The sequence below is a fragment of the Rhinoraja longicauda genome, chromosome 31, assembly GCF_053455715.1.
Source record: "Rhinoraja longicauda isolate Sanriku21f chromosome 31, sRhiLon1.1, whole genome shotgun sequence".
Lineage (NCBI taxonomy): Eukaryota > Metazoa > Chordata > Chondrichthyes > Rajiformes > Arhynchobatidae > Rhinoraja > Rhinoraja longicauda.
In genome coordinates, this window is record NC_135983.1 from 14,201,614 (window position 1) to 14,223,218 (window position 21,605).

A 21,605-nucleotide genomic window follows, 5' to 3' on the forward strand; every position below is an offset into this window, starting at 1 on the left:
GGCTATTTTGGGTCTGTTAAACTGGCTTCAGCCACAGTTTAACTGTGACATTGCTGTCTCTTGTTTCCATGGAGATAAATGGTAATCCTGCAACCTTGGTATGTTTGTGCATATTTTTATTTATTTCTATGATCACTTTTTTTGTACTTAGTAGCAGTCTTGCAGACCCAAAGAGGAACACATTTTAACACCATATTGAAATCTTCCCAATCTTTCTTGATCACTGAGCCCTAAAAACTGTCTTGCACTTGCCCTAGCCTTAACTACTTATTCCCATGCTTTTAGTTTCAATAACAGGATTTTACTGTATGCCATCAAGCACAATGTCATTTACATTTAATTGTATTATCAGTTTTCCATGTGTTTTAATTAGTGAATGTCATCATACATTGCTCTTCTCAATTTAAGTTGATGACCACGATATTTGAATCACAAAAAACTTACCTAAGCAAGACCTCCTGAGAATCAGCGGAATAGAATGACAATGCATCTCTTTCACGTTGCAGAAAATGGGTTGTCAAAGTGAAGCTGTATTATCCTATGCTTTTACTGATATTCTTGAGTTCCTGCAAGCTGCAGTCATATGCATGGAAGTTAAAATCAAATTGATTTCAGCAACCTTTTTGGCTTCATAATTTAAACCATTGATGGAGCATAATTCCTGGTGCAGTAAGTTGAAATATTTGTCAATGTTATATTATAGTGAGAAGAACCATTGCCCTCTGATGTCACTTGTCAGAGTTGACAGGAACATTGGTGTTAAGCAGCACTTTGTGACTAAGGTTACCATTTAGATGCACTCCACATGGGAATAAGAGACCATGAGAAAGTGCTGATTTTCCCAACTTGGTTGGAGACTACACTCACCTAGGGCTTCATGTCCAACAAAGAGAACTTGTGTTACCCCTCTTTCCAGTTGTACCAACCTTTCCTTAGACCTTGCCACCATTGGACTTTCATTGATAGTTAAAGTGTTATTATTTCTTAGCTCCACAAATTCTTAAGATATGGTAGATTACAGCATCTGTTCACAGTGATACAATTGTTGCCTTCTGACGGGTATTATTTTTCACGGTATTACGATAACCAGATAAAACTAATATGGAGATTGGGAGCATTTGGATACCTCATTTATATTATCTGGGTCATAGAAGGAGACCATTTAGCCCATAGAAAAATGTTATTGCACACTGATGAATTACAGTCAAACTCCAATAAACAACTATCCAATTACTTGGAAAACCAGATGGATCGGCAAATGGCTAAATAAAATGCTGATACACATGCTCCCCTTAATAGACCAGGAGCCTAGAGTTCCCATAATCTTCTCAACACCACGACCTGAGGGGTTCCCACACTTCCCTAATTCTCACCAGGACCCTGGCTCCCATGCTCTCTTTCAACGCACCAGGCTTCAAAATTTCTGCTCCCATCTACCCGCTGGGGGCCTGTTTCCTAGGCTGCCGTGAAACTTGCTTGATTCTGTTTGGATGCTCATATTAAACATGCTGGGTTTGCTAGAAAATGTATAATCCCACTGTGTATGACATCTTAAAAAAGGTGAATTGAAAGTGGTTTGAATACTAAACGGAATAACATTCAGTTGTCTGGAAAATCACTACCAAATTCCTGAGCTTGCCAGATTAGTGTAGTTTTACTGTACTTGCTGCTATAATGCACATTTGAATTGTTCAAACTGACTGATGCTTAAGGACCAAGTTTGTGGTCCTAAATTTTCCATTTCCTTTGCAAATTTCCACTTGTACATAAACATTGCCAGTGGGAAACTGTTGCATTCATTTAGATTCCCACCAGTGGTAGAAAGGGACACCACCCTTTTAAGTCACCTATCCCAATCAACATGCCGGCACCACTTCCTTCCTGGAATAGCTGGATGCAATTTTTCGCAAGATTCCAGAAATTTTTCCCACATTTCAAAGAATAAAGAAAAATCTAATTTGAAGCGAATGGAACACATTAATTAATTTTCTTATTCACTGTTACAGTATAATGCTCCAACCTCGCCTGTGGAATATGTTCATAGAGTCGGTCGAACAGCCCGGATTGGATCCCACGGATACAGTCTACTTTTCCTCACTCCCTCTGAAGCCGAATATGCAAATACACTTGCATCTCACCAGATCAGGTCAGTCATGTCAAAAAGTGCAGAGGCATTTTTTTTTTTCTGGTGACTCAATTTTATTCAGCTTTTAATAGGACATTATTGATGTGGGGAGCGAAGAGATACTTTTCTTGTAGCTGCTTTAACTTTCTAATGCCATGGTCATTGTTTGTTGCCAGTGGTTAAGGCAGGTGTCTTCTCTGATCTTGTGTTGTAAAATTTAGTTTTGACAACCATGTTGTACAATTCAGATACAACTCCAATTGTTTGTTGAAACCCACCACCCTGTGTTGGTTAATAACTGTCCTGCACGTACATCAGTTGGATGTGCATTAAATTCCCAATCCAGAAACCTGAAGATATGAATCTAGGCTGATAGTTTGATGTAGTACTGAGGGAGACAGAGAGGCAGTCTGTCAAATGAAATATTAAATTAAGGCATCCGTCTGCTCTGTAGGGTGGATGTAAAAGATTTCATAAAGTCATTTGAAAAACTGTAGGAGCTTGTTCTTTGTTTTTGTTTCCTATATAATAGCAGCGAGTGTACATCAAAAATGGTTCTTTGCTTTAAAACTGCTGTTTACAGAAGTTTAGAATATAAGGTCACAATTTTGAGTTTTAAATGTGGCATTCCTTAACTGAGACCTAGTGTACGTCAGCAACCAAAGGGGTTGGGTAAGCTACAGGTGTTCTGAGTTAGGGTACAAACAGCAAAGATTTGGATGACCTCCAATTTGTGGAGAATAGAAGTTTGACCAAGTGCATTGAAATAGCTTTCGAAATATCAACAGCATGGATCAGTGTTTCAGCAATAAATGAACTGTTCCAAGAACATCATTGGGCTATTTTGTTGCAGTGAAAGTAGATACCCATTGACGGAATGGGTATGTGACAGGAAACATCTGAAAGTCAAAAAGGTTGCAAAATGTTTGGTTCTGTTTCAAAAAGTTGCTGGAGAGAATGTTTAGGGAGATAAAATAAAAATATAAAATGCTGGTAATACTCAGCAGGTGAACAATATTTGTGGAGAATGAAAGAGTTAACATTTCAGGTTGATAACCTTTCCTTAGTTCGCTAGCCATAATTGTGTAGAAAATAATTGAACCAAGGGTAAACAGTTTGGGATGAATAGATTATAGAGGATTGAAACAATGAACAATCCTTATCTATTGTAAGGATTTCAGGACTGCTCAGGCTTTGGCATTGTTGTGTAGGTTTCCAGTCTTTGTGATGGTGGGTATGTGGAATTCGAAATTCAGTTTGGAGTCGAATGAGATGTTACAATTGGGATCCGTGTTGTTTAGGCAGAGGAAATGGTCATGGTATATCCGGTGTGAACCTAGAAATTTATTGAAGAGAGTAGAATAACTTTCCGAGGCAGACGACAAAGCAATGATGGTACTACATTGATAAGTTTGGCAATATTGGAATCCAAAGTTGAGGGCTTCAGCCTTCCAAAGTTTAATTGGAGGAACCTGCAGTTTATTAACAACCAATCTGACAATACAGAGGAAATCGAGCAGACAAGTCATTAGTATATATGTGGAAGCATTCTCCATATTCGTAGTTCATGGAAAGACACTGAGGCAGAGTTTGAGGATTTTCAAAGTTAACAGTTTTAATAATAATAATAATATATTCCTTTATTCGTCCCACACCGGGGACATTTACAGTGTTACAGCAGCAAAGTGGATAGCAAAAAAGAGCAAGAGATCATTCATTATAAATAAAAGATACATAAATTGTCATCAGTTTCCGTGTGTTCTTAGCTGTTATTGTTGACTCGTCTGCTGGGAGCAGTGCTGGTTGTGCAGTCTCACAGCAGCGGGAAGGAAGGATCTCCTATATCTCTCCTTCACGCACTTGGGGTGAAGGAGTCTGTCACTGAAGGAGCTACTCAGTGCAGTGACAGTGTCCTGCATGGGGTAGGAGCTTGAAAATGCCTTGGCTATGATTAAATAACTAAAAATGCTGCCAAGTAAATGCAAGCTCTATGAGCTAGAAAGTGGAAGAAAGATGTTGGAATAGAAATGTATGGTTAATCATGTCATAGGCTTACATTAAGGCCAAAGAGAACAAGGTAAGATTATAGTCATAGAAGGATGTTAGTTATGATTTTGGGTAAGGCACATTATTCCTTTGGCAGAGACTGAAGCAAAGATGGAAATGCAAAATAAAATGTAAATGGATTTGGGAAATAACAACTAGTGCAAACTAATTCTCTAACTGATTTGGAGAATAACAAATTAGAATCGGTGTGTGATTGACGGAAGTGTTTGACGGAAGTGTGGATGAATATATGTTGGCACAAAACCAAAATAAGTTTGGTTCAATTTGAAACGTAACATGAATGTGAATTTGAAAGAAATCTCTTTTACAAAATGATTGGCCTTACCTATTTGTCCACTTCTGTTCTTTAAATAGAAAACTGTTATGTTTTTATTTTCTTCCGGCGAACTTCATTGAGCAGCACACTTTACAGTCTGTCAAGCTCTAGTTTTAATTGGAAAGAGATGTGTCGAGCTAGAGATATATAATACACAAAATTGCCGCCAGTTTTACTATATTCAGCAACTACTGAATAAGTTCAATACAGCGCAGCTTCCATCAATTTAAGTTTACTCTAAAAATGTATAAAATTCTGCCTATTAAAAGGCACTGACAAGCATTTTATTGCAAGGTTGTTGGTACAAATCTCAACAGTTTTTTTTTAAATTTATATCCCTGCTTTCTTCGGAGTCGTGCATGAGTGCTGGACTGTCTGTTGTCCCAAGCTTTCCTGTAGCAAAGATTGTGCAAGTTGCAAACTCCTTAAAACATCGTGTCCTCTGCACCAGGGAAGAAAAACTGCATACTGGGTTATTGGCCCAAATCTTAAATTAAATTGTCAGAGCTGTCTCCATAATGCTCTGTTTATAATACTGGACAGCAATTTATTTTGACGGCGTGTGTTGCACCATACTGCAAGCTGCCTTTATGGATCATTGGTGCAATTCATCAGCTCGCACTGTCCGCTCATTCATTCACTGAGTCAGTGTGTAGGATTCTGAATCTGAAGCTCAGCTGTTGTGGGCTTGTTGCCTGGCTTATCTATACATATGATACAGTGCTTCACTTATTTCAACTTAAATTGAGGGAAACCAAATAAAAGTGTAAAAAAATATGCACTGTGAAAAGAGTGAATGGAAGTCCCCTAAAATCTGGCTTAAGTTTTGAAAGGGGGATTTTAGGTTTTACAATATGCTGAAAACTCTGAGTTGATCCTGTGGTGTGTTGTTTTAAATGTCCTTTGACAAAGAACCAAGTTGTGGACAGGTCCATTACCTTGATTTAACTGGGAGAATTTCAAGCCAAAGAACCCTGCTTATAACCAATATCACTCTCATTACCACTCTTGATCTTATCAAAGGTGGTCACATTATCTTTTTCTAATATCCTGGGTGCCTTTGCCACCACCTCAGTAGTAAAGATCTTGGCTTCTCTTCAGTTTCTCCTTGTTGTGGTAACACACTGTGACAAAAGTTGTGTGAATTAATTCATTCTATCACTCTGAAGCTTGCAGATGTGTTCTTTATATTTTCTATTCTGTGACCTGTGTTGAGGCAACTAATATCTTGGTTTTAAACCTTTAACTCTCAGAAGTGATGAATCAAAACATGAAACATTATGACATCTTGTTGCAATTGCTCAGAGTATATGTTTTCAGTATGTTTCATTCTTAAAGAACGAGACACAAAATACTTGACTCCTTACACAATTGAAAAACTATGGAATAAATATTTATCAGCCAATTTTATGTTGAAAAGCATATCTACAGTGGGTGTTTTTTTTTGTCTTTATTGTTCAACATTGAACAATAAAGCATTGAATCATGATTTTTTTAAAAACCCCAGGTTGTCCATTCTGCGACTCATTGATAAAGTTTACTTGCAATTATCTCAGCATTCCACTGCCATAAGTAGAATTTATTTGGCTGGCCTGAAATTTCATGGAAAACACATCCTGCCAAGCTTTTTGGGGATGTTCGTGTTTCCCAATGAGGTTGCTGTGTAGCTGCTGCTTTGGTGCAAAATTCCACCAGATGCCTTTGACAATTTTGTTGAGTATATCACGGAAGTTGAAGACTGTTTGTTGTTCAGTGAATTAGAATGTCAATGATTCAAGTGCATAATTTTACCTTTGACCAGCTGGCACAGAACTTGATACTTAAGGGGAAAAGTGATGAAACTATTTTTAACCTAAGGTTCTGTCTTAATTGGAGTAGAATTATTGAAACTGCCTGAGGAAAGAGAATAGAATGGAAGAGAGAGAAAAACAACTGCTCAAAGGTGTTAACTGTAATTTGGGGAAAGAGCAGTGGTGGGGGGAAGTTGGGTCCTGGTTCAGGGCAGCAGTACTGTGCAAGCCTTGAAGTGTCAGTAGCAAAGGTTTTTGAGAATAATAATTGAAGTAACAACTAAAACACTGTTTAGAAAAACCCCAAAGCAGATCTATAATTGGAATGCTTTACGAACCAAGGAATATTGTTGTACTTTAGAGGGAGAAATTTACCTTTGGTCACCTGCAAGAATATCAGGCTGGTAAACTTCAGCAATGCATCACAGAATATTGAACCCAGGCATGTTTAACCAACATTAACAACTTGTAAAAGGGTCTTGCATTCCCGCAATCAGTTCAAGTTCATATTGAGTGTGAAGGCGAGTACAGTGTTGACCGATGCAATTGTGTGTGGTCAGTGCCAGCAGGCAAAGGTCAGCGTTTATCCTCAGTTTCTGAATATTTTATGTTTTTGGAAAAGGTGGGGTCATGTGCCAATTGGCAAACGTGAAGGTAAATTGGACCTTGGAGCACTGGATCTGCATGGCATGTTCATGTGCTTGTACAACATTGAGCAGGTATCTGCTAAAATAAATAAATAATATCGGCAAATATAAGAAAACTCTTAAGTATTCCTTTACCTATTTAAAGTGTAAAAAGGGTGTATATAGAGCAAAAGAAAAATCAAGTAGTAATAAAAAGTTGATACCAAGTTTTAAATGCCCATTGCCAGAAGTTTTGGTGTGGTGAAAATCTGCAGGGTCTTTAGACGCCTGGAAAGCATAGTTAATGTAAACCAATGGCCTGGAGTTGATGGTTGTACATGGAATTTTGTTTCTATCCTTTTTACACAGATTGACTTGCATGTAAGCACTCACTACTCGGCTGAGGTTTTTATTGCAGTGAAGCACGTGAATCAGCAGAGCCTGCACTGAATAATCTGGACTCCTGCCTTGATTTCATATTTCCGCCAATCAGAAAGAAGGATGAGCAGGTTAATAGAATAGACCACCTGCTATCCCCCACTGTCTGTGCCATTGGCTTCTTGCCTCAGGCTGCACTTATTGCTGGTCAGAATGGTCTATGACCATTTTTAATTAACAATTCTAATCAAAATTACATTATCTTTTCATAGCTGCGGTGAAACGACATGCATTGTTTTGTGTTTATTTTCCCCTAGTGTTAGGAGGAATTCTAATTTTCTGTTTCTACTAGTTATGAGCTTGCAGTGCCTCGACAACTGATGCAGTATGATCTTGTGCTGTACTTTCCCCTCCCCCTTTTTTGCTGTATCGTGTACATCGTGCTCTGTTTCTGAACTGCTCACAGAAGCTCCACAGCCAGTCTTGCAATTTCTCAGCTCTATGATTGCTCATTCACTAATTCATTAAGACAAGTGTGGCTTCAGCCTGGCACGGGCACTTGGATGATGGCTACCTGCTGCTATTCAGTTCAAATATCTTGGAGACTGGTGCCTGGCCGGTTGCCAGAAGAGAATGGCATGGAAACATCCAAGCTATCACTATTACCCCCTCCTCCCTACCATTTTAATCCATGATGTTTTCATTAACCTTTCACAACAATTGTCATTCAGTACATTTCACTTAAATGTACCCCTGACACATGTCTTGTCAGTTAAAGAGGAAATTTTGATTTGGAGCAGGGTGAAACAGGACTTTAAATAAGTTAAACCTGAAGGATAGAAAGGATGATCTGAAAAGTTACAATGAAAAGGAAAATAATCATCAGGTAAATAAAAGTGTCCATTTAAATGAGAAGTCAAAAGCAAATTACAGCAGATGCTAGGAATATGAAATAAAACACAAAATGCTGGAAATAGCACATCCAGCATCTGGAGAGAGAAACATCGTCAATATTTCGGGTCATTGATCAGAAATGAGAAATAAAGGTAAGATGGTGGATAGAATGAGGAATGGTGGATAGTAGGGAAGCAACAGGCAGTGGATTCTTTATATTTCCATGCTTGCCATTCCAGAGGGCATTTGAGGTCACTCTGAGATTGGAATCGTGTGGAGGCTGGTGTAGTATAGATCCCTTCCTCTGCAGAATATCAGTGAACCAACCCAGAACTGTTCTGATGCTCAGTCGCACCAACTGTCAAATTTAATAATTTTCAATGGGATCTAACAGTCAAGTAGTTCATCGAGTACAATAACCACGTGGCTACCATACTCAGATTTTTAATAAGAACTGGCAACTCTAGTCTATGGAATCTCACATTCACGAAAAGTGTGCTTTTCATCATAAATACTTCCAGATAAATTAACTATATTAATACAGTATGGTAATATTGGCTCTTGGTGGAGAAGATGAATTAATTATTTTTTCTCTTCCTTCAGTGTGTCCGAAATAAAAATGGACGATATACTTTCTGCATTGTTGATGGAGCACATTCAAAGAAAAAAATCTGGAAAAAAGGTTTGTGACTTCTTTCTCTTTAAAACATAATAAACCATAATTATTGGTGTCTTGTGTTTTTAGTGATGACATTTCCTGAATATGCAAAGATAGTTCCAACAATCTTTCCAAATGTTCTCCGGCACAGCAGAAGTGGGGGGCTATTTTCCAGGCTTCTGATTCAATGGTCAGTAAGTTTGACTTCCAGTTCCACGCCAGAGCCTTGGGCACAGGATCTAGGTTAACACTTTATTATAACACGGAAGGAATGCTGCACTGTTGAGCGCCATCTTCAGAATGAGACATTAAAATAAGGCTCTGTTTGCCTCCTTGGGTGGACATAATAATTCTCACAGTATAAATTCATAGAAGAGCAGGTTTGTTCTCCATTTCCAGATCAATATTCATCCCTTGCCAATGTTCCAGAAAAACAATTATCTACCCATTATGCAGCATTTCTTATACAATAAGAGTAATGCAAAATATTTAATTAACTGCAAACATTTAGATGTCTTGTGAAAGACGATATGTAAATGTACATCTTGCTCATGCCCTCTCGCATGCCCTCTCTCACTTCCTCTCTCGCTCGCCTTTGCTTTCTCGTTTGATTTATTGATTTAACTCGAACTCTGACTTGATCAGTGATATTTCTTAGGGTGATGAAAACCCTGATGTAAGTCAACCTCCACCTATTAATTAGCTTTCATAATAGATTTATGGCACTGAAGCTGCTGTGGAAAAATAATGAAACCAGGAGATGAATGAGTTTTGTGCTTATTTTTTAATACTCTGTTGTAGGCCTTGTCCTGGGTCACAGAAACCAGAAATCTTTATTTAAATAGAAAATGAATGCACTTTGCTCAATTTCAGTTGCAATACCTCTGATAATGAAGTAGGCAACACCCAGGCATAATAAGACTTAAACATCTAGCGCCTGCCTACTGAGTGCCAAGTAACATTTAAATACTAATCGATAACCATCTCCAACAGGAGCATGTTTAATCACCTCTGTGTGACATTAAATGGCATTAATAATCATTAAAGCACCTGCTTTCAATATCCCAGTGGTCATTGTTAATTGGAAACTTAACTGGACCAGCCATATAAACACTCTGGCTACTACAACAAGTAAGAATTGGAGATTATTTTTGTGGGAAGCTCAAACTGCCCAATGTCTTACCACTATCTACTTGACATAATTGCGGAGTACTATAGAACATTATCCATTTTCTAGGATGCGTACAGCTATAATACTCAATAATCTGGATACAGCAAGGGAAAAGCAATTGTCTTTAACATTAAGCACACCATCAACCATGTAACTTGGCTGTAGTGTTTCTGGGTGGCATTGCCATAGCAAGTAGAGCCACTGCCTCACAGCTCAGTATCTCGATGTACAATCCTGGCCTTGGATGGTGATAATGTAGAATTTGCACGTTCTCCCTTGGTTTCCTCCAGGTGCTCTGGTTTCCTCTCACATCCCAAAGACATGTAGTTTGCAATGTCAATTGGCCACTGTAAATGGGTGTAAATTCCATTTAATGTCACACAGATTGATGATTGGTGCAGACTCAACGAGCTGAAGGGCAGTTTTCCATGTTGTATCACTGTACAATTCTATGATTGAAGCAACTATGAGCACATCCAGCAAGACAATGCACCGCCTCTTACTCCCCCTTTACCATCCGCACTTGGAATGTGTACTGTTAAAATCCTTAAGCTCCACACCCACAAGTGTTGGAGTAACTCAGCAGGTCAGGCAGCATCTCTGGAGGACCTGAATAGGTGACGTTTCCAGTTAGGATCCTTCTTGAGAATGATTGTGGTGGGAGGAAGATACAGGTGCAGGGAAGGGGCGGTTTTGATGGGCAGATGTTGGCCTTTACATTGGAAAAACCAAGCACAGACAAGACAACCATTTTGCCATACATTTGCGCTCAGTGCACCAAGGTCTGCCTGATCTGCCAGATGCTAACCATTATAACTTGCCTTCTCAAATTGACTGTCTGATTTTGAGTCTCCTCCATTGCCAGAGTGAGGCCACAAACAAACTGCAGGAACAGCATCTCATATTCCACTTAGGTAGCTTACAACCTAAAGGTATTAACATTGAATTCTCCAATATTATACAGCCATCCTACAAACAATATACCTCCCCCTTCTCCCTTTCCCCTCCCCCCCATCATCCCTTTCCACCTGTGGCTTCACAATCCTTTTGGTTCAAAATTTGCAACTCTTCTATCCTTATCCCAAACTTTTTGTCCGTTCATCTCTGGGCTTTGTCCAACCATCTGCCAATCAACCCCCCCTACCCCCCCCACCTCACTCGTATCCACCTATCACTGGCCAGGCTAAGTACTACCCTTGCCTCTCCTCCAGCTTTCTCCCTCCCATCCCCCACCACAATCAGCCTGAAGAAGGATCCTGACCCGAAACGTCAACTATTCATGTTCTCCAGAGATGCTGTCTGTCCTGTTGAGTTTATCTAGCACACTGTCTGGACAAGATTCCAGGAGGGGTGAAGAATATTTTGGTAGTCAGATGAAAGGAGCAATGCTATGGGAGGGAGTATCAAGCGCAGTATAAATTTCAGCACTGATCACTCGGGCTACAAAAATATTGCTTGCTCTAGACTATGGAGTTTTTCCAGTTTCTGTAATTATACAATTTCCCTCAATCCCTGTTGTGGCAGCAGATTCCACACTGGAGTTATCGGTAACAGTCTGACACTGATAGCCCCCAGTTTTGATCTTGTGCTGCTCAAGTGCAAATACTTTCTCTGTATTCAGTTGCACTATAGTTGTTAATGGGTAAGCTTCCAACAGGTAATGTTTTGAAAATAGCTTGAATTAATTTCTCCCTTCACCCAAATGTACAGTCTAATCCAGTTATTAAAGTAAGATATGTGAGTTACTTTGTGACTTACCATCCATCCAAGGTGGATATGTTTGTTTTGCTTGGCTTCAGTTCTTTAATCATTACTGTGTAGGAAAGAACTGCAGATGCTGGTTTAAATCGAAGGTTGACAAAAAATGCTGGAGTAACTCAGCGGGTCAGGCAACATCTCTGGAGAGAAGGAATGGATGATGTTTCGGGTCGAGACTCTTCTTCAGTCTCAACCCGAAACTTTACCCATTCGTTCTCTCCAGAGATGCTGCCTGTCCCGCTGAGTTACTCCAGCATTTTGTGTCTACCTTGAATCATTGCTGTTTGAATGAACACTTTACTGTGCATCATCTTGCACCAATCTGCTGTACTGCAATGTTATTAGGATGAATGTTATTCTTGGAATACCAAACATAAGCTGTAAATACTTTTGACTTCTAAGTATACCGTTTTTCAGGACACACCACACTTAATTGGTCGACAAAATGGTGGATGGACAGGAAGGCTTGTAAAGTACTTCTTAATTCACATCTTACTTGAGCAGACTGCTGCATGATTGCAATCCTATACCATGCATTTCCCCGTCTCCCCAACCCAGTTCAACCCAACACTCACCTCTACCAAATGGCACGGATATAACCAGCAACTCTATGTGCTAGAGGTTTTGTGCACAATTCCTCCTCCTCCTTTTCCATTTTATTTTTGCCTTCTCAAAAACAGAATGCCTGTGTTGCCAGGATGGAGAGACAGGCTGAACACACAGGCGTGCTCGGCGGGGATCTCTTTGGCTGACATCACTCGATTATGTCCGCTTCATTGTTTCCCACAGCAAATGGCTCACCTTCAAGACTCTACAGAGGAGCAATTAAAAGGCGATTATTTCTAAAAACCAATTTGTAGGGAAATCATAATACCAGGAACATATCGAAGGATAAATACACGATGTACTTACCTTTAAAGTAGGGTTTCCCATTAAGTGGCTCTGATTCATAAAAGTATGCCTAAATTTACTTTTTTATCATAACCTTTCCTTTCATGTGTTGTGGTACATGTTTTGGTGATGATTATATAACTGACACAAATCCCCAAATACCCAGGAGGGGAAGGGGGAGAACAACATGTTGAAGAAACTTTAGCATTTAATTCTTAATTGTCCATTCATTCCAAGTACAAGATGTGTGCTTGTATCACAAATCACTTGAATTACATTTTCTGGATTTAATTGTTGTGTATCAACAATAGCATGGTATGAGGTAATAAAACAGAAAATGCAGGTCTGTGGAGAGAGAGTGAGGCAGTATATCTTTCATTAGTTTTCAAACCAAAAGATTTGATTTGAAGGATAAAAGGTTAAAAGGTTATATAAAACATATACACATTTTCAAAATACTGAAGTTCATTGGTAATAAAATGCAACCAGTTCTGTTAATGTGGACTCCAGAAGACCAGAGAGCACCTTCAAAGATGAAATGAAATGTACTTCTTTCCCCAGCCACGATGGGCTAGCCTTCCATCAAAAGCAGTGGATGATTAACTTTTTGAAAAATGAAAACCACCATAGACTGACCGCGTTTGGATTAGAAAGAGCTATGAACGTTTTGGATGAAATTCCATCCATTGTGATATTCCTAGACTGGCGGAAATACCACTCTGAAGGCAATAGACCAAGACTAAATAATGTTACATGAAAACCATGAGAAATCGTGCAAATAAGTGCAATTTCAAGTCAATCAAAATATTTGCATGATTTCTACCTGGGCCAATTGACTTCAATATTTGTAAAGTGTGTTCTCCCTGCAGGAGACCTGGCTTGGAACAAGGAAAGATCACAGATAAGGTCATAATACCATAATGCCAGTTCTACAAATCTTGATGCATTCTCAGTAGAAACCTTTAGTCAAATGGTGAATCAACCCTTAAACCAATTAAACCTTGTCGTAGTGCAGCACCCGGTTGAACAGTTGAGCGTCACCGTGTGGTTGCCCAGCTCTCGTTTAAATAGCAATTTCTAGCTAGCTTCAGAGTTTGCAAATTTATTGAGTTGTACTTCAAAGATTTATTTTTATTGATCCTTGATTTCAAAAATTATATGCAGCTACTATTACTTCTATTTTTGTTATTGTAAGCACTAAATAATCCATAGGAAAAGGTCATTTTTGGGCAATGCAGGTGAATTGATTAGATTGTTTTCTTCCACTGTAATGTTCTGCTACATTTCTGAATTATTTATTTCAATGTTCAGGCTATTCTATGCAGTAGGAAAAAATTGTGAAGCCTGATCTTTACATGAAATCAAACATGCGATTAGCAGTTTCTTCCAGAGAACGTATGTAATTGGAACCCATGCTCTCCATGTTGGAAAGTTGATGTGTATTACTTTAATTACTCAGATTTTTCTGAGAAATTAAGCTTCAGATAGTAATTCCTGGACTGTCATCTCTCGTCTCCCCAGCATTTAATGTGCTCTGCTGGAGCTCGGTATCTAGAGCAGCTGGGCTGGGCCTGCTACATTAAGCAGGTATCAGATGATTTTCTTTTGTAATTGAATGCAGTATTGATTAATGAAATGATAAATTGATTATTTGGATACGTTAAACTTAAAGTAAATCTACATTTCAATAACTGGCATGTTACTGAAATACTATATGCACTTTCCTGAAGAGAGCATATGACCAAATTACCAGATGACCAAAATAAATGCATTCATTTCATTATAAATTTGTTTTTAAAGTGTTTTAATTCATTGTTATGGTATTTTTAAAAGAAACTCAACAATGCAGATGAGACCATTCAGCCTAGTAAGTTGATGCTGGCTCCTTGTTTCCCCCATTCTTCCTCCACGCCTCTAAACGTTTGTTATTATATTGCCGCACGCTCTTTTAATTGAATTAACAATGAGAGATAGACACAAAATGCTGGAGTAACTCAGCGGGACAGGCAGCATCTCTGGAGAGAAGGAATGGGTGACGTTTCCCCATTCGTCACCCATTCCTTCTCTCCAGAGATGCTGCCTGTCCCGCTGAGTTACTCCAGCATTTTGTGTCTATCTTCGATTTAAACCAGTATCTGCAGTTCTTTCCTACACATAACGATGAGAGATTGTGAGTAAATAAGCATTTGAGAGGAGGTGCTGATTGATAACATAAGTGTGGTAGATTACAGAATGTCCAGAAGGGAAGTAAGAAAGAAAATAAGAGGTAAAAAAGGGCATGAGAAAAGACACAGCAAATATTGTTGGGAATCCAAAACTATCCTGCAGGCAAGTCATTGGGTAAAGTGTTGTGAGAGGAGAGGTCAGAGGCCAGAAAAAGTATCTGGTCATGGCGGTAGAGAGTGACTGAGGAACTAAGTAAGTACTTGCATTATTCTTATCACAGAAGATGAAGATAATACTGTGGGAGTCTCATCAAAAGAAGACTTTAATATTTTAGAGGAGGTAGTGGAAGGGTTAATGCAAGAGTGAATGTTTCTGCACTGTTTAAGTTATTCTCTTTAGATCTAAAATAGACCTAAGGTGATTATACAGCAGTTAGTGTACTCTTAGGAACGACACAGCTTCTGGTGCATTTATATCGGAACTAAGTTTTTATTTTGAATCATGTAAGAGTTCAGCTTAAACGATTTAAATATTATTAGAAAAGGTCGGTAAGTCCCAGCCTGGGCAGCTTGTAAGTGCATTCTTACTATAATGTCAAATTTTATTTTGTGTTTTTGCTATACTTTCTGGCAGATCATTCTATATTTCTCTCTCATAAATGCATTTTACCTGTACAAATTCTTCATAACAAGAAGAATTAGTTATTTCTTACAAATGTACACGCGTCCATCCTTTTGGTTAACAATAAACATGGCCAACATGACAAAGAACGTTAATCTGCTAATGTTACAGTGCTGTTGATTTGGAAGGTGGTAGCATTTGATTGTAATCTTTCCCACATAGCTTATTCATCTCTGAGCTGTTCTATCCAGGAATGACAAGTCTGTCACATGCAGGAGGATGAGTTATTATGCTGCCTCCTTGCACTACTTTCTAATGGGTGAATGGAAAGTTCCACTTTGGAGTACTCTATCGTACTCACCGTGTTCTGTGCACTGATCTGCTGGTGAAACTCAGTGATACCATAAGACATAGGAGCAGAATTACACCATTCTGCCCATCGAGTCTGCTTTTCCATTCTATCATGGTTGATCTATTCTTCCCTCTCAACCCCATTTTCCTGCCTTCTCCCCGTTACCTTTGATACCCTTACTAACCTACTACAGCAGTAGAGTATTACACATCCAATACTGTTGAACCAATGTGACTAAATAATGGTTCAAGAAGCAATGCACATTCCATTTTGTTTAAATAGCAAGTATGAATAACGTGCTCATTACTGTTACTCCGTAATTCACCACAAAGTTGCTATTGTTTGCTATCCCCCCTCCATGTATTCGGTTCCAATCACCACTGCGCCATTTGTGGAAAGACGACAGTTTCCCAGCGAGGCAAAATAAACTTTGAGAACATAATTTCTGGCATTCTCGGATGCCACCTGCCATCCCCCATGAGGCCTGGGCACTCACTTGACCCAAAACAGAAATAAAGATAATTACCAGGGAATAGGAAGATTGGATTGGACCAATAGATATATTGAAAAGGTAATTGCATTTTGTTTAGGATGCAGCTAATCATATTTCTCATGACACTGAAGGAGGTCATTTGGCCCAACATGTCAATGCCAGCTCTCCGAGCAATCCCATAAATCCTTTTCCCCACTTAATTCCTTGTAACATATTCTCGCTCACATGTTCATTAGCTCCATCCTGGGTCTCCTAACACCCACTTACACCAGAAGTAATTTACAGTGGCTAATTAACTTGCAATTCAACGCATCTTTGGGATATGGGAGTTCTTTCAGAAAGAATATGCAAATTCCGCACCCAACACTGGAGGTCAGGATCAACTGTCATTGTGATTACCTCAGAAGATTTATTTTTCCTCCAATATGAAAACAAATTAATTTGTTAAGTAATTGTAGGGAGAAGTGAAAGAACATCCATTTTGAATTCATGGTCTCAAATCAAGGTGTTGATAAGATGTTGTGCAATATTATAGACTACGGTGGAAAAACTACCTTATCGAGGCCATAATGTGCTTTGTAAATCATGGTGTAAATGTGATTGATCAATGTGCAATGTTGCATCTTGCATTGGAGGTGATTGTGCCATTGTCAGACTCATTCAAATCAAAATTGTGTGTGTGTGTCTTAAATCCCACACTATATATCCCAGACAAATATCACTTGCGTCTGTAATTAGACCCGATTTCTACTGAAATCCACAGCAAGCTCTTGGCTCTTGGTGGAGCCCATCCTCAATATAGAAATAGTTATTAGAATTCTCAGAGCTTTCCATCCGTCAACCCTCCTGATCTATTCGAAGACGTGTAACACATTGTATACAATATCTAGCTCAGGGTTTGGCAGCTGAATCTGTGTTTGCTCAGTGCTCATAGGGATTTCCACTCTTATTTGGTACTGGCCGCCGAGTTCAATCTCATGCCAGCAACTGTTACACTATCTCATTAATTTTAAACAGTGAAAAGGAAAGAAAAAAACATACCTTCCATTATTAAAACTTTATTCCTTTAATAACATGATGCTGGGTCCTCGGGGAAAGGTCAATCATCCTTTAAAAAGTAATTTGACATTCATATTAAAAGCCAGGAAATTGTTAGAGTACTGAATAGAATCTATTGCCATCCACAAATAACACCAAGCTGTCTTATTCAACGTGATCTTTAGCTACATTATATTATTTATTTTCAGTAATATTGAAAGGATTAACCCTCATGGCCCTTTGTGATTATTCTGTAATTTTCTTGTTATTAAATCTGTTATAAACCCATCCATTATTTCTCATTGAAATGCTCCTTGTTTAGTTAACCCTTCCAGGTCTGCAGTGTTGTTTGTCAATTAGAATGAAAGACCAAAACTAATTACGATTTTAGTTTTAAATGCTCACAGAGTACTGACTGAAAAGATTTGGGGCTTCTCTGTAAATTTATTTTAGAAATGTGTTATTACCACAGATGTTACAAGATGGATAACCCAGGTGTATTCTGCAAGTTTAAAAAATAAATGAACTTAAATAGTTAATGAGCTCTTTTTTTCCCCCTTATGCACATACAGTTGGATGGTGCTATTTTACAGGAAGTAAGGGAATCAGCAACAGCCTTGCAAAGAGTGTATGAGACCTTCGTGCATTCAACCAAAGAAAATCTTCTGCAAGCTAAGAAAGGTCAGCTCACATCTACAGCTCTTTGGTTATAACCCGGCGGACTCATTGGGTAGTTTACATTAGCAAATGAGAGATGCATTTTAATAACTGGAGACTTTGGGTTATTGAAGAAACTAACACTCTCTTTGATAAACAAACAAAATGGGGAATGGTATTAATTTCTCAGCATTCTAAATCAAAAAACTGAAGAGGGAATAATAAAAATTGTAATAAATGCACATCAGCACCAAACAGCTAATTAGTTAATTTAAACTGATCTCATCAAATCTTTGGATAGTCATTATTTGCTTAAGTCTTGTGGATTTTTCCCATCTTATATTGTTAGTACTGAATAAGCTGTTTGATTTATTGCTCAAATTAGTCAACTGACAATTTTCACAACTGAGGTACCTCAAATTACACAAAACTTCCTATTGGATTATACCTTAGTTATAATCTTTTGGCACATTGATCTAAATTGGAAGACTTTGGTACTACACAGTACAGGGAAGTCAAAAAAGTTTATCTTGGTTTTTAATATACAACAATAGCCGTGGAATACAGCACACGAACAGGCCCTTTGACCCACAATGTGTGTGCCGAACATGATGCCAATATAAAGTGATATCATCTGTCTCCACATGCTCGATATACCTCCATTCCCTGCATTTCTGTTAATGATCCAAGATGATTTTGTCATTTTTCTGTTTCATTTGTTGTACGAGAGAGAGAGAGAGAGAGAGAGAGAGAGAGAGAGAGAGAGAGAGAGAGAGAGAGAGAGAGAGAGAGAGAGAGAGAGAGAGAGAGAGAGAGAGAGAGAGAGAGAGAGAGAGAGAGAGAGAGAGAGAGAGAGAGAGAGAGAGAGAGAGAGAGAGAGAGAGAGAGAGAGAGAGAGAGAGAGAGAGAGAGAGAGAGAGAGAGAGAGAGAGAGAACGAGAGAGAGAACGAGAGAGAGAACGAGAGAGAGAGAGAGAGAGAAAACAAACTTATCCCCCCCCCACCCCCCCCCACCCCAACTTTGCATTTGGATAGATATGGCTGATTACGGATGGTCAGCATGGTTCTTTACAGGAGCGATCGTGTCTTTCAGTTTTTTCAATAAGTTTGACGAGAGAGAGCAAGCCCGTAGACATTGGCTACAGCAAGGTCTTTGATAAGGTTCCATGTGGTGGGCTGCTCTGGAAGGTTAGATCCCATGGGATCCAGTGAGAGCTACTGACTGGATACGCAATTAGCATCATGGAAGGAAGCAGATGATGGTGCTGGAAGGTTCTTTTTTCAGACTGGCAACCTGTGACTAGTGGTGTGCCTCAGGGATCGGTGCTGGCCCCATTACTGTTTGTGGTTTATTTCAATGATTTGGAACGGAAAGTACAAAGTATGAATAGTGAGTTTGCAGAAAGCATTACAATAGGTGGTATCATGGACTGTGAAGATGACTATCAAAATTATAGCAGGATCTTGATCAGCTGGGCAAGTGGGCTAAGAAATGGTTAATGTAGTTTAATGCAGGTAAGTGCAAAGTATTGCATTTGGAGAAGTCAAACCAGGGCAGGATCTTCAATGTGAATGGTAAGGCTCTGGGAAGTGTTATAGAGCAGAGGCATATAGGACTACAGATGCATAGTTCCCTGAACGTGGCATCAATTGTAGAAAGTGTGATAAAGAAGGCACCTGATACATTGGCCGTGAGGCAATGTATTGAATAGAGAAGTTGTGCAAGACATTGGTGAGGCAGCATTTGGAACACTGTGTTCAGTTTTAGTCACCCAGCTTTAGGAAGGATATCATTAAGCTAGAAAGAGTACAGAGAAGATTTACAAAGATGTTGCCAGAACCTGAAGACCTGAGCTATAGGGAGAGGTTGGGCAGACTAGAACTAGATTCCTTGGAGCGCAGAGGCTGACGGGTTATCTTATAGATATGCATAAAATCATGAGGGGAATAGATAGGGTGAATGCACAGAGTATTTTACGAGGGGCAGGGGAACCATGAACCAGAGGACATGGGTTTAAGGTGAGAGGGAAAAGATTTAATAGGAACCAGAGGAGCAACATTTCACTCAGACGGTGGTGTGTATATGGAATGTGCTGCCAGAGGTAACAGTTGAGGCAACTACTATAACAGTACATAAAGGGCACTTGGACAGGTACATGGGTAGGAAAGGTTTAGAGGGATATGATTAAACACAGCCAAATCGGACTAGCTTAGGATTCAGAAGTCGGATGTGCAAAGAGATGTGGGAGTCTAGTGCAGGATACCCAAAAGGTTAATTTGCAGGTTGAATCAGTAGTAAGGATGGCAAATGCAATGTTAGCATTCATTTCGAGAGGACTAGACTATAAAAGCAGGAATGTAAAACATTATAAAGCACTGGTTAGACTGCATTTAGAGTATGTGAGCAGATTTGGGCCCCATACTTGAGGAGGGCTATGCTGGCGTTGGAGAGGATCCAGAGGAGGTTTACGAGGATGATCCTGGGGATGATTGGGTTAATGTACGATAAGCGTTTGACAGCTCTGGGCAAGTGCTCACTGGAAGGTTAAAGAGGGACCTCATAGAATCTCACCGTATAATGAAAGGCATGAATAGAGTGAAAGTGGAGAGGATATTTCCACTACTGGGAGAGTCAAGGACCAGAAGGCTCTGCCTCAAAATAAAAGGATGTACCTTTAGAAAGGAGATAAGGAGGAATTTCTTTAGTCAGAGGGTGGTGAATCTGTGGAATTCATTGCCACAGATGGCTATAGAGGCCAAGTCTTTGGGTATTTTTAAAGTGGAGATTGGCAGGTTTTTGATTAGTAAGGGTCATGGGGTGAAGGCAAGAGAATGGGGTGGAGAGGGGAAAAAAAGATCAGCCATGATTGATTGACGGAGTAGACCCGATGGGCCAAATAGACTAATTCTGCTCCAATGACTTATTAACAGAGGGGACACCATGGATGTGTTTGGCTGAAGGGCCAGTTTCTGTGGTGTATGACTCCTATGACCACCACATGGACAGTTTCAGTATAAAATCTCATGAATTGAAACCAGCTGATATCTTTTGCAAGAAATTTGGTTTTAGATGAGAATGTGAAATAGAGGAGAAAATAGAACCAACAAGGTGGCACAGAAATGTAATTGTGGTTGCAATCAATTCAGCAATACTTTTGATAGGATGCTGCACTAATTGATACGGGTCCGTTCTTGAGATTCGGACTTTTAATAAAAATTATTTGGATGAAGGCATGGTTGCTAATTTTGTTGGTGACATGATGATAGGTAGCAATGTAAGTTGTGAAGGGGACATAAGCGATCTACAAAGAAATATAGGAACATTGGGATTTTAAGAGAATCAAGAGTGATTTGTTGTTATATGTACCGAAACAGAACAATTAAATTCTTTCTTGCAGCAGCGCATTTAATCAAAGCCATAAAATCCTCATTGTAGATATGGAGAGGATGATACCTCTTGTGGAAGAATCTAGAAGGAGTAAGGTGTTGCTGATTTACGACAGACGAGGGGCGTGATTCCCTTAGAAAGCTGTGATTCTTCAAATTTTCCGAAAAATGGTGGAAGCAAAGTCTTTAAATATTTTTAGGCAGTGGTAAATTGGTA

General features: G+C 39.2%; 1 protein-coding gene across 1 annotated transcript in view; it reads left to right on the top strand.

The window, feature by feature from the left end:
• The window catches only part of ddx31 (DEAD (Asp-Glu-Ala-Asp) box polypeptide 31), an 89,483-nt gene that overhangs the window by 39,606 nt on the left and 28,272 nt on the right, over window positions 1–21,605 (top strand). Inside the window, exons 16-18 of the mRNA XM_078425801.1 lie at window positions 2,007–2,146; window positions 8,800–8,878; window positions 17,917–18,025. Coding sequence (XP_078281927.1) covers window positions 2,007–2,146; window positions 8,800–8,878; window positions 17,917–18,025 — 328 coding nt within the window. The remainder of the gene's footprint in view (window positions 1–2,006; window positions 2,147–8,799; window positions 8,879–17,916; window positions 18,026–21,605) is intronic.